The sequence below is a fragment of the Dicentrarchus labrax genome, unplaced genomic scaffold, assembly GCF_905237075.1.
Source record: "Dicentrarchus labrax unplaced genomic scaffold, dlabrax2021, whole genome shotgun sequence".
Lineage (NCBI taxonomy): Eukaryota > Metazoa > Chordata > Actinopteri > Moronidae > Dicentrarchus > Dicentrarchus labrax.
In genome coordinates this window covers 24,628,047-24,640,884 of record NW_026136705.1, presented here as the reverse complement: position 1 = coordinate 24,640,884, position 12,838 = coordinate 24,628,047, and the positions used below count along the sequence as shown (strand labels likewise).

General features: G+C 38.7%; 2 protein-coding genes across 3 annotated transcripts; one reads left to right on the top strand and one right to left on the bottom strand.

The window, feature by feature from the left end:
• The first annotated feature begins 1,347 nt into the window (after positions 1 to 1,347).
• LOC127363762 (E3 ubiquitin/ISG15 ligase TRIM25-like) lies at positions 1,348 to 3,697 on the top strand. Its single transcript, XM_051400628.1, has one exon. It carries the CDS (start codon positions 1,487 to 1,489, stop codon positions 3,158 to 3,160), a length of 1,674 nt encoding a protein of 557 aa, XP_051256588.1. The 5' UTR covers positions 1,348 to 1,486; the 3' UTR covers positions 3,161 to 3,697.
• Positions 3,698 to 3,974: 277 nt separating this feature from the next.
• Positions 3,975 to 12,590, bottom strand: cunh5orf24 (chromosome unknown C5orf24 homolog). Of its 2 annotated transcripts, none has more exons than XM_051400657.1 (2): positions 12,300 to 12,590; positions 3,975 to 9,898 (listed from the first exon to the last, which is right to left on the bottom strand). In XM_051400657.1, exon 2 carries the CDS (start codon positions 9,890 to 9,892, stop codon positions 9,272 to 9,274), a length of 621 nt encoding a protein of 206 aa, XP_051256617.1. In that variant the 5' UTR covers positions 9,893 to 9,898; positions 12,300 to 12,590; the 3' UTR covers positions 3,975 to 9,271. The 2 variants fall into 2 exon arrangements, with proteins under 2 accessions (XP_051256617.1, XP_051256616.1); XM_051400656.1 differs by having other exon boundaries at positions 3,975 to 9,895.
• Positions 12,591 to 12,838: the final 248 nt, after the last annotated feature.

Here is a 12,838-nt window from a genome sequence, read left to right as displayed (position 1 = left end):
TTCGCCAATCACACTTCAGGAATAACTGGGCTTCACGTCTTCTCAAAAACACTCAAAAGTGTGAGGTAATATATTTTTTAAATCATCTACAGACAACAGACCACTTGTTGATTCAATGCTGAAGATGGAGTAAAGAAATCACTTGAAAAAAAAAAAAAAAAAAAATATTACATGAATCAATCCCTGTGCCTTGTGTCAGCACTTATTTAACTTGAAATATTACAGGAATATCAATAAATGAATCGCGTTATTGGGTCTATTTTAGGTAATCCACCTTCCATAAATCATCATTTCATCCCTTATCCCTTCCGTGATGTCCTCCTTGGAGGGTCAAGATCAAGATTGTTTTTGTAACATACAAGGCCTTACACCTTGTCCGTACATTTAACTAAATATTTTAGATAAAAACTCAAAGCTACATAGTGAAACAGATATACACGGACCTTCAGGGTGCTCTGATATTACATCGTCACACTGCTAAAGAGCTTTGATTTTTAACCATTTAGAACAAGTTTGTTAACAGTGTAGAACACCAAATATCTCAGATAATATATATATTATTTAAAAACAAAACTTTCTTTTTATTTATGAGGGAAATTAAAAAATATGTGACAATTTATTCCTCACAGAACAAAAAGGCTATCAACACAATGAATGTATGCAATATTTTCAATTTATTAAGTTACTGAGTGAGCTGATTGTCAGACTCTCATGTCGTTATTTGTCTTTAAGGGTTTTCTTTTACGTTTTATGAATATATTGTTATATAACTAATTACCTGTAGCTTCCTGGAGTTGTTAGTGTTGTAGCTTTGCTGTAATCTGTGGAACACAGCAAATGCCTTGTACATTTAGTTTTAACCCCATCTCATTTCTCTCTGTGGACTTGCCTCAGCAATTTGTTTGACGTAATGCAGTGTGTGTCCTTCGTAGAACTTCGATCCTCAAATTATCTGCTACAAAACACTAAGACAAACTCCTACAATAAAGCTGTGAAGCCCTTTGAGATGCATTTACTGTATAAAAGGTGTTATAGGCAAACTTTATTAGTAGCAGCAGCAGCAGCACCGGTAGTAATAACAATAATAATAATAATCTTTTTATATAGAGCACTTTTAAAACCAACATTACAAAGTGCTCTGATTCTAGTAGAAGTAGTTGCAGTCATAGTAACAGTAGTAGATATACTGGAACTCTCAAACCAACCCTCTTCCTAGAATGAATTATAACTTTATAACCCCACCCAGGTTTATTTACTGGCTGTGCAAGGCCTTCCCTGCTCAAGGTCCATTCAGCAGTGACGTTTGTTGTTGTTCCCTCCCCTTTCACAGATCTTCCAGTGTAAAGATGGGCATAAGCACTGTGTATTGAAAAGAGGTGAAATGTCCATACACTGTAGATCAGTCAGTCAACAAGGAAATGAGCACAGCTTTTTTCTGGTAACAGAAAGTGAAACTTACTGACATTCACCGTCGTCTAGAGGAGAAATGGCGCAGCAAGGGATTCAACTGGATCGAGAAAAATTCAGCTGTTCAATCTGTCTGGATCTTCTAAAGGATCCGGTGGCTATTCCCTGTGGGCACAGCTACTGCATGAGCTGTATTAAAGACTGCTGGAATGAGGAGAATGAGAAGGAGAAAACACACAGCTGTCCTCAGTGCAGGCAGACCTTCACACCAAGGCCTGTACTGGTGAAAAATACCATGTTAGCAGAGTTAGTGGAGGACCTGAAGAAAGTAGGAATTCAAGCTGCTTCACCTGATCGTTCCTATTCAGGACCTGGAGACGTGGCCTGTGATTACTGCACTGGGATTAAGCAGAAAGCCTTCAAGTCCTGTCTGGTGTGTATGGCCTCTTTCTGTGAGCAACACCTCCAGCCTCACTACAACTTGCCTCTACTAAAGAAACACAAGCTGGTTGAAGCCACTTCAAAGTTTGAGGAGAATATCTGCTCCCACCATGACGAGGTGATGAAGATATTCTGCCGCACTGATCAGAAGTCCATCTGTTATCTCTGCTCCATGGATGATCATAAAGGCCATGACACAGTCTCCGCTGCAGCAGAAAGGGCTGAGAGGCAGACGGAGCTCGGGGTGATTCAGCAAAAGATTCAACAGAAAATCCAGGACAGAGAGAAAAACGTCAAGCTGATTCAGCAGAGGGTGGAGGCTATCAATCTTTCTGCGGATGAAGCTGTGAAGGACAGTGAGAAGATCTTTACTGAGTTGATCCGTCTCATCGAGAAAAGAAGCTCTGAAGTGAAGCAGCAGATCAGATCACAGCAGAAAACTGAAGTGAGTCGAGCTGAAGAGCTGGAGAAGAAGCTGCAGCAGGAGATAACTGAGCTTCGGAGGAAAGACACTGAGCTGGCGAAGCTCTCACACACTGAGGATCACCTCCATTTCCTAAGCAACTACCCATCGCTGTCACGTCTCAGTGAATATAAAGATATACCCAGCATTGATGTCCATCCTCTGCGCTGTTTTGAAGAAGTGACAGCGGCTGTGTCAATTGCCAGAGATAAACTGCAGGCTGTTCTGAGTGAGGAGTCGACAAAGATCTCACTGGCAGTGACTGATGTGGATGTTTTACCGCCTCAAGCAGAGCCCAAAACCAGAGCTGAGTTTTTAAAATATTTCTGTCAGATCACACTGGATCCAAACACAGCAAACACACGTTTGTCATTGTGTGACAGAAACAGAAAAGCAACATTAATGGCAGTAGACCAGTTATATTTGGATCACCCAGACAGATTTGGTGAAAGGTGGCAGGTCCTGTGTAGAGAGGGTCTGACTGGACGTTGTTACTGGGAGGTGAAGTGGAGCGGGATTGTTTATGTAGCAGTTGCATACAAGAATATTGTCAGAAAAGGGACCAGAGAGGAATGTGGATTTGGAAATAATGACAAATCTTGGTCATTAGAATGTTTTAGTGGTTATACATTCAGACATAACAATATTGTTACTTCCATCTCAGGCCCTCAGTCCTCCACAATAGGAGTTTACCTGGATCATAGGGCAGGTACTCTGTCTTACTACAGTGTCACTGAAACCATGACTCTCCTCCACAGAGTCCAGACCACATTCACTCAGCCTCTATATCCAGGATTTTGGCTTCCACAAAGTGCTGGAGACACTGCTGAGTTGTGTGATCTCAAGTAGACAGGAGTTTAAAGAGTGATTCATGTTGTTTTGTTTATGTTAATTCAATGAAATGATGAAATGTTGCATAACTAATTTCTCTTTTTATTTGCTTGGGATTTATCTGAAATTTGATTCTTATATTACATTTAAACATTTTCATTGTATACTGTGCATGGAAAATATTGCATATGAAAAATCTGTTTTTGTCCTACTTAAAAATCAGTTTGGTTATCATATAAACAGGCTAAATTATTTTTATTTTTGAGCATTTGCCAAATTAATTAAAATTAATTAAAAGTTTTAATTGTATTAGTTAGTTTGTATTTTTGTTTTAGTTGTACCATATCTTCATAAACATGATTTGAATAATTTAAAGTTTACTTTTTAGTACTCTTCATACTGCTGTCTGTTCTGCATACTGTGCTGCTGTTGTAATCATATTGCTAAATCATGTTACTTTTTTAAAATGTACAAGTGTCTTTACATACTAATAATCGTCAGGAAACATTCAGTCAGTGTGCAGTGTGTGTACAAATAAATAAATATATAGATTAATAGCTGACTTGTCGTCATTTTAACAGCAATCCTCCATTATTTAAATATCACACTAACAAAACACTCTTAGTATCACAAAAATTATTATATTTCTTTCCAATCAGTCAGTTTTTCAACACATTTTGCTGACAGACAAACACACTGGGAGATTAATGAAGGCAACAACGTCCTCTTTATGGGGTGACTGGTAATTTCACCAGAAACAGCACAGTCGTAAAGTGATTTTAAGTTTGGGAAATTTCAGATCTTTACTAAAGAAAAACATCTCAAGTCAATGTTTCAGCAGAATGAGTTACTTTCAGATTTATTACACAACTTTTGAACATTCCACAACAATCATGCAGGAATAAAATGGGAATAATACAAAGCTTTGCAGGCTTCGCCAATCACACTTCAGGAATGACTGGGCTTCACGTCTTCTCAAAAACACTCAAAAGTGTGAGGTAATATTTTTTTTAAATCGTCTATGGACAACAGACCATTTGTTGATTCAGTGCTGATGATGGTGGGAGAAAACAAATCACTTGAAAAACAAACAAAAAAGAAAAAAAATATTACATGAATCAATCCCTGTGCCTTGTGTCAGCACTTATTTAACTTATAATATTACAGGAATGTCAAAAAATTAATTGCGTTATTGAGTCTATTTTAGGTAATCCACCTTCCATAAATCATCATTTCATCCCTTATCCCTTCCGTGATGTCCTCCTTGGAGGGTCAAGATCAAGATTGTTTCTGTGACATACAAGGCCTTACACCTTGTCCGTACATTTAACTAAATATTTTAGATAAAAACTCAAAGCTACATAGTGAAACAGATGTACAAGAACCTTCAGGGTGCTCTGATATTACACCGTCACACTGCTAAAGAGCTTTGATTTTTACCATTTAGAACAAGTTTGTTAACAGTGCAGAACACCAAATATCTCAGATAATATGACATTAATTGTTTCGATGTCCAGCCATCCTTATGGGGAAGGATTCTTAAATTCTTACCTGAATCTGAACCATGTCAAACATATGTCAATTAACCCAAGCCATAATGACCTAGCTTGCCTCTGTTCAGTTAATATAAACTCGATTGGTTTTCTTTCATCAGTCTTTCTAAAAAGCTGAAACCTTTTCCTGGAGTTTTCTGTCCATATTCGAAGCTAAATGGATGCTATAGTAGTATAGTAAACTTTGCACAGCTCTTTATATTAACTGAGACAATAAGACAATATCCTACATTTTGTTAGCTTCAACAACATCACAAAGTCCCACTAAGCTAAACTAACTTTTTTGTTCTAGAGGAAAGAAAAACTCAAAATCACATTTGTTGTAACACAAACGATGGAAAATCTAAACTCACTGCCTTTGCCAAACACCATTTCCCAAAAGCCTGAGACCTTTGGAGGAATACCCATTAATCTTAGAATATGAACCAGGGATGGAAGAAACCTTCAATCAGAGGGAAATACAGAGGTTGGTGGTAGAGAGGCTAGCCGCTCTTCCACTACGACGCTGTTAAAGCATCATGGGAGCTGTAGTTGTTGAACATTGACAAAATATTCATTCTTTTATGTTCGTTAAAAGACAATGTGCTTTTCAGTAGAAGAGTAGATACCTAGTTAGCCTAGAATATGGACAAAAACCCCCAAAATATTTCAGCTTTTCACAGCAAACATTTTGTCTCGTCGCTGAAGGAGAAGCACAGGTGTTACTAGTAACATAAACGGCCCATTCAGATGTCCCAGTAAGCCGTGACAGTGATCCATCATTCATTATATTATTTACACCTGTGCTTTTCCTACAGTGACACGTCGAAATGTCTGTCCAGCAAACAATGCGTCCCGTCAGGCTCCATCTCATCGTGTGCATCTAAAACCTAAAAGAAAACAACAACCCACAAACATCAGAATGTGAGACCGCCAGGCATCATGTCAGCCATAACCTCAACAAAACAATATCAGTTAAATATCAAACATGGCTACATAACAATTATATATAAAAAGAGAACTACTTTCAAAGTAGAATAACAGATGGATATAAATACGATCAAATGTAAAGAACTTAGTTTACATTGTCAATGTAGCAATTTAGAATGCATTCAAGAAACTGGCATTTAAAGTTATTTTACTAATCCAAACAATCATACTACCTTTTATGGGATAGTGGTCTCCAAGTGCTTTTTTCATTTACATTTTACACAGTAACTTTCATGCTAAGGTTATTTTGTGAGATGTTGGAATATTTCTAAAAATCAAATAGCATAAATGCCTCGTACAGTTAGATAACGTCATATTCTTTGGTAAAGGAGGGTGAAAATTTGTATGTGACATTTCAGTAACCTCTGTTAACACCACACACATCAACGAAACATGTGACAGAAGGCCTTGTACACAAGTATAAAAATACAACAATAATAAAAAGTGATAGTATCAAAGTTTTCACAGTACAATACATACAACAGATTATTGCACCAAATTTAACTATTTTAAATTTTGTCACAAGAGAGCAACTCAGTGAAGCTTATACTGTTTCGCCACTCTCAGGATTTCAAATGCCTGTACATGAATGATACCAAAAAATTGGATGTTCACCAGGGCAAGTGACAAGTAGTCAAATATCCATTATTTTGAATAATTTCACGATATATGATCTACTGTATTTACGGTGCATTAAGCGTGAAATGACAAATATTAAACCAATAAAACAACTGCATCTCCCATGTCTTTCTGTTTGCACTAAATTATTTTACATTAGCATTTCACAAAAACACCTCCCTCCCACCACTGTTAGATTCAAGTGTTCTACAGGGCTATGGTAATGTACCTAAAATAACATAATAAATAACAACATAATTAAAAAAACTAAACAGACATGATTTGACCTTGCCATTGTAAAAATCAAAGCTTGAAAGATTGATAAGCTGTACCATTACTTTAAGATGGAGAAGTTAAAACATCAATACATAATTCTTAAATTATTTTACCTTAATGTGATAAACGTAAACAAATGAGACCATGATTGAGATCATTTGTGGTCTACGTCACACCTCAGATAGTGGCTGCAAGATCTCCACAAATGTGGCTGTTAGTTCTTCTCTTCAGATTTGTTTCAGGGGATGAATGTAATGGAAGAGATTTTTTCCCATTGCCCATTCACTGCTTCCCTCTGCCTCTGATAAAGCTCCTACAGCTTTTGCTGTTTGCTATGGAGGAACAGCGCCACCTGTCTGCAGATTTCCCACCAAATATAACCTGCTGGCTCACAGTGTAAAACCACAGAATAGAGGGCAGCGGTGGCTCACAGTCCTGTCCGTAATAGTCTCATTTGTTTATGATTCCGCATTAAAATACAAATCAAAACATGTATCTTAAGTTATTTTTTTTAAATCTGTGAGTAAGAATAAAAAAAGGATATTTGAGGCTTTAGGTGGGTAAATGTATGTCACACAAGTATCACATTAAATAGATGTTATTGTTAAAAGATAGATTGTGTAAATTAGTTCTATAACTACAATGTTAACTGCCATATCAATCATAGTCAGTGCATTCAGCAACACATTCATGTTACAGATAATATGATATTTTGAATACCAATCTGCTTATTATCTGGGGACAAATAAAGCAAAATATATCTGTATTTGTATGTGAGTTTTGCTTTGTATCTAACTTTGTATCCTTGTTCACACTAAATAATGTAATCAGTGGTTTTGATAAATAAAACAAAAGATACACAGTAATTCTTTGTGATAGACTTTCCCTACAATGTGACAATGTGAACAGGTGTCTATTATAAAGTAAACCAATGTTCTCTCTCTATATATATATATATATACAGTATGGATTAAAACAGTCCCAAAGCTGACCTATTTAGGCAAGAGTCTGTTGTTGGGGCAATAAAATCACAAATTTTGGTCGTATTTTGATAAGATTAGGGCTGGGTGTTGAATTTCAACACTACTAAGAATCGAAAAAAAAATGTCTGTAGCAACGAGAATCCAAAACTGATATCCTAATTTAAAACTGGTTTGGTTTACTTGTTTTTTGATCATATATATTTTTTATATAAATACATTTTTAGCTAATTTAAAAAATCTTTTATTTAAGAAATGCTCTTGTTCAGCTGCTTGGTGTTGACACACAATTAAACATGAAATATTTTGAGGAATGTTGGGCGTTTCGTAAAACAGAAAAAAATTGTTTGTGTGTGTGTGTGGGGGGTTATAACATGTACAGTTTTGGTATCTATAGCAGAAATCATGTAATTGATAACCCGCCCTAGACAACCTGTACCAGGAGTAACTAATATCCCGCTGCTACAGTGGCACCACCAGCAACTGTGTGGAAGCCAAGACGAGCTACCTCAAATTTTACCTGGAATGAAGAGCAATCCAGTACCAAGCAGAACACACAAACACCGTTCATCCAAACATTTAACCACAGACAACTTTTCTGTGGCGATTCAGGAGCAAACGAGGCAACCACGGCCCACATTAACCAATTTTTTGAAGAAAAGCTGAAGATGAACTAAATTGCTGGCAATGTTTATGCAATAGATTAGTTCAGACTTGGATAACAGGTGGAATTTCTCACAGCAATCTGTAAGTTGACTCTGTTGCTTTGATGACATTTCCATGCAAATAATAAAATGCAGGGATTTTGCAGCGTGACATTTGAAGCGCAAACGGTAGTGTGAGCAGGAGACATGTTTTTTTAGTGTTGATTCTGGTGCCGAGTGAAAAAAGTTGGATTAACTGGATGTTAGCCTGAAGGAAGATCTGTGCATCTATCTTTGAAGTGCCACTGAGCAAGGCACTTGACCCCCAACTGCTCACCTGAAATCTCAAAAGCAGACACTCAAAATAAAGAGTCTGAATCCAGAGTAAGATGCCTCCCATTTCACAAATATGACACATAAAAAGGTGCTACATATAGGATTTAGTTTTCCCAACCAATCTAAAGACAGCATTGCTACTTGTCCCTCTCTTTCCTCCTTTCTTGCTTGTTTGTCGTTTGTTTAAAGATCAAGAACAAGAGCAAATATCCAATTACATTAGCTAATATGAAATTCAAACTGTAGTGTGATGAACATAAAATTAAAATCTGTCCTTGATTTGCTTTGTGGCTATCAGTCTTCTCATGATGGTCTCCTTTGTTTACAGTAATGAAACATTTTGAAATGAATGTTTCAAACATTCAACGGTGTTAAAATGCTACATAAAGCACACTAAAAAATTAAACTTGTCATGAACTACCACTACAGTTGTAAGTAAGATAAAAGCCCCAATGCTCAATAAACATCTGGTGGTTTTTCTTATTTTTTTCCCCCAAGAAAACAGACACAGCAATGTGAAGTGAAAGCTTCCACACACTATAGATCTCCAGCAGTAGCACTGAAAAACTAACAGTATTATATCAGGTGGCAGGCACACAGATGACACCAACACGAATAATAGAAAATCTCCTCCTCTTAGCCTCACAGCAGACTGGGAAAGATTACAATCACTCCCCAGTATCTGTCAGGAAACCTGTACACATGCGTCTCTCATTTAACTGATGGAGGGTGAGTAGAAACGCAGAGAGCCTTTTACTCATTAGCTGTCTTCTCTTTGCAGGAAGGTTCACAGAGGATTTCCTTGTGTGGCAGTGGATAGGGGAAAGCCGCTCCGCTGCAGGTGCTACCGTAAGCCAGTTTGTTGAGGCGAGAGAGGCCCTTGATGCTACCAGGAGGCCGTCCGGGGCTGACCTTGTACCCCGCCGCTCTGGTTGTACCCAGCGGCCTTCCCGGGCTCGTCTTGAACCCGGCTGCTCTGGTGGTGCCGAGGGGTCGCCCTGTGCTGGTTCTGTATCCGGCTAGCTTGGTGGTTCCCAAAGGCCTCCCACGTCTGCCCGTCTTCCCGGCAGCCTTGTTCTTCTTCTTGCTGTCATCCGGCGCTTGATCAGTGCTTTTAATGCCGGGTATTTTTCCAGACGAGCGTGAGTCACCACCAAGAACTTCCTGTCTCTGGCACACCATGGACTTGTGGCTCTGGGCGGGTAAGGCCATGGGAGCCAGCGTCATCTGGAGGGACGGAGGGGGAGGAGGGTAGAACTTGTTGGACTGGGAGGTGCACAGTTCAAAGTGGGAGGCGGCGTGGTGGCCGTCCTCTGCCAGGCATGACGGCCTGCTATTCATGCAGAAGTCACTGCTTGTCACCTGACGCATCATCTTCTGCTGGGGGTCAGAAATAAGTTGCAGCTGTGTTATTATCGCACACAGATAGAAGTGCTGATATTTATGTGTAGAATCGATGCTGTTGTCTAGGTAGGACAATGCCAGGAAAAAAATAAAATGAACTGAAGACAGCATCCATACAAACTCCAAAACAATTACACAGCATAAAGTGAAGGTGTTTTATAATATTTTGACCCGCATCATTTAAAGAAACCTGGACACATTTAAGGCTTTAGACTGAAGGGCTTACCTAAAACCTAACGTGTGAGACAGTCCCAGATGTTTCCCACGGAAAAGCTTAAGGAAGCAGCTGTGCTCTTTATTGGAGGTGGGGAAGTTAACTTGACATGCATTTGCCAAACCATTTACTCTTCATCCCTGAAGTCTTTTCTCTTGTAAAACCTACAAATACTTGTTTGAAAACACTTTTGATAAAGTATAAATCTCACATTTTTATTACTTGTCTAAATAAGGTTCCAGTGTTGCAGCTTCTATTGCCTCATTTAGGCTTTTTCCACCAACAGCAAACGGGTTCCGATATGGTTCAAGCTAAATGAATTGGTTTGGAACCTGAAAAGCTGCAGCTGGAACCAAAACAATAGCAGGTTTTCCTTGGGAACCAAAGCGGGTATGTCATTTCAATATCCTCTGTTGATGATGCATCCAATTACAATGGTTCCACTCAATGCAATGTAATGCGCTTAATACCGGCCTACCTCCAAAGTAAGAGGGCTAAAGAGTCCCAACAGCTCTGGCAACACAGAGAGTCTCCTGAATGACTGGAGAAGGTTGAAGGATGAAGACTAACATTTTGGTTTGGCAAATGAACATCAAATTAACTTCCCCACCTCCAATAAAGAGCAGTGCACAGCTGCTTCCTTAAGCTTGTCCATGGGAACCATCTGAACGGGGCTAGCCTTGAGCCGGTTTAATTCTGGGCTTAAACTTCAAAATAAAAGTCCAGATTTAAAGTCTGACACTCACAGCCTTTGTTAACATAATAAGACTACAAATTTCCGACTGGTTTAGAGAAGAGATAACCCTCACTCAAGTTTAGTGTACAAATAGTGTGTAGTGGGAAAAGCCCACCAGTTAGATTTTTAAAGCTCCCCAATAGAATTTTCCATTTTAACTGTCAGACTTTCACAATTTAACACAAAAGGTGTGATTGCATAAAGTTTGTTTTCTTTGATACAAAGTTTTTTTTCTTCTAGTTTTCGTTTGATTCATGTTTATCTCTTTACAAATGAGCCAGCGCTTCTCAATAAACCGTTGTTTTCTGAATGGGGTGTCGTAACTTCTGCCTTGCTGTAGATTTTGCTGTCAGGAATGAGGAATTCTGAATCCTATTCTTGCAACTTTCTTTTTCTTCTCGCAAAATGCATGACTTTCCTTGCCATTGTTTCGCTCTGTCGTGTGTTAAAGATGCTTTGAATCTAAGTTCAAACTCAGCTTGTTGTGTTATGCTGGGTTCTCTGAGCTCGGGTATTTAAACCCTTTTTTTTTATTCTGGCTCCTCACTCGCTAAAAATAAAAAGAGGTCAGAAGTCAAAAGGTTCAAATGGCCTTGTTTTAACTTGGCCTAGAAAAAAACAGGTTTTAGATTCTGACTAAACCGCCCCCACTTGTGAATAAATAAATGTTTTATCAGTGTGATGTAGGTTGGGGGTAATGGTTCTGGAGACAAAAAAAGACCTGGGTTGAGACCTTCAGAACAAGCATAAACCTTACTGAAGTGGTGCTGAAGTTCTTTTGAGCAATATGCTGAATCCCTATCAGCCAGTGGTCTGCTGCTGACCTGACCTCTGACCTCCTGGTGTAGGGGGGCAACAGCAAAAGGACTATTTTCTCTCTCATTACTGGTGTAAAATACACAATAACCTAGTAATTACAATAAGTAACAATCTGACTGTTTACACACAGAACTGTTCTTTAATTCCAACAATAAAAACAACTAATATGAACTAATAAATAGGCTATAAATACTTGAAGAAGGCAAAAAGAAAGGACAAAGTGCTGCTGATGAGATCTTCTGCAGAGGACACAGGATGCAAGGAGGTGTGGACTTTACTATACACTGTCTGTAGTAATATTCATTCACAAAAACATATATATAAATATATATACACACGGATTCTGCATCCTTTGCGTCCAGGCGACAGAAAAAACCTCCTACTCTCCATGTCACTTTGCCCCTGTGCAACGTGAACAACACATACTGCTCGTTTTTTTTTTTTTTTTTTTTGGCCCGAATAACGGGTTTTATAGATAAAATGGGTTAAAATATTGACAAAAGCGCGGATAAGTGCAGATATCCGATCTCCCGGCTCACATTTAGGCCATATACCGAACCTATATGCACCCTCCTGCCACCAGCATTACGCACTAAAGGTTACTGTACCTCGATTGTTCGCAGAATCTCGGCGCAGAAAGGGTTAAGGCGAAAAATGATCTTTCATCCCTCAAAGCGAGAGTCGATCCATTTTCCCAAATATGTTCGCACCACGGGACATCGGCTGACTCGAGTTTAAATCACAAACATCGGCTTGTTCCGGTGGGGACGTGGACGAGACGCGAGATGTGCTCAGATGGACGGGGTTTTTTTTTTATTTTTATCTCCCTGCTCCAGAGGTTTGGAAAAGAAACGCAGCCATTTTCCATTAAAAATTAATAAGACGGGAGCGCAGTCTGAGCATGCGCAGAGCTCGAAATAGGGGACGTGAAGGTTTTTTTTTTTTCCCTCCTCCTTCCCCTCTTGAACCACTTTGACATCCAAAACGTGTTTTTCTCTTTAAATATGGGGGAAATTGTTTATTTGCATCCAACAAGGGGTAATAAAGCTACAAAATACCTGCTTTATTTCTTAATGTTATAATACCGAAATTGAGGCATTATCCAGTTTAAGTTCTTACCACACAGCACTACCCACTACTGATGAAT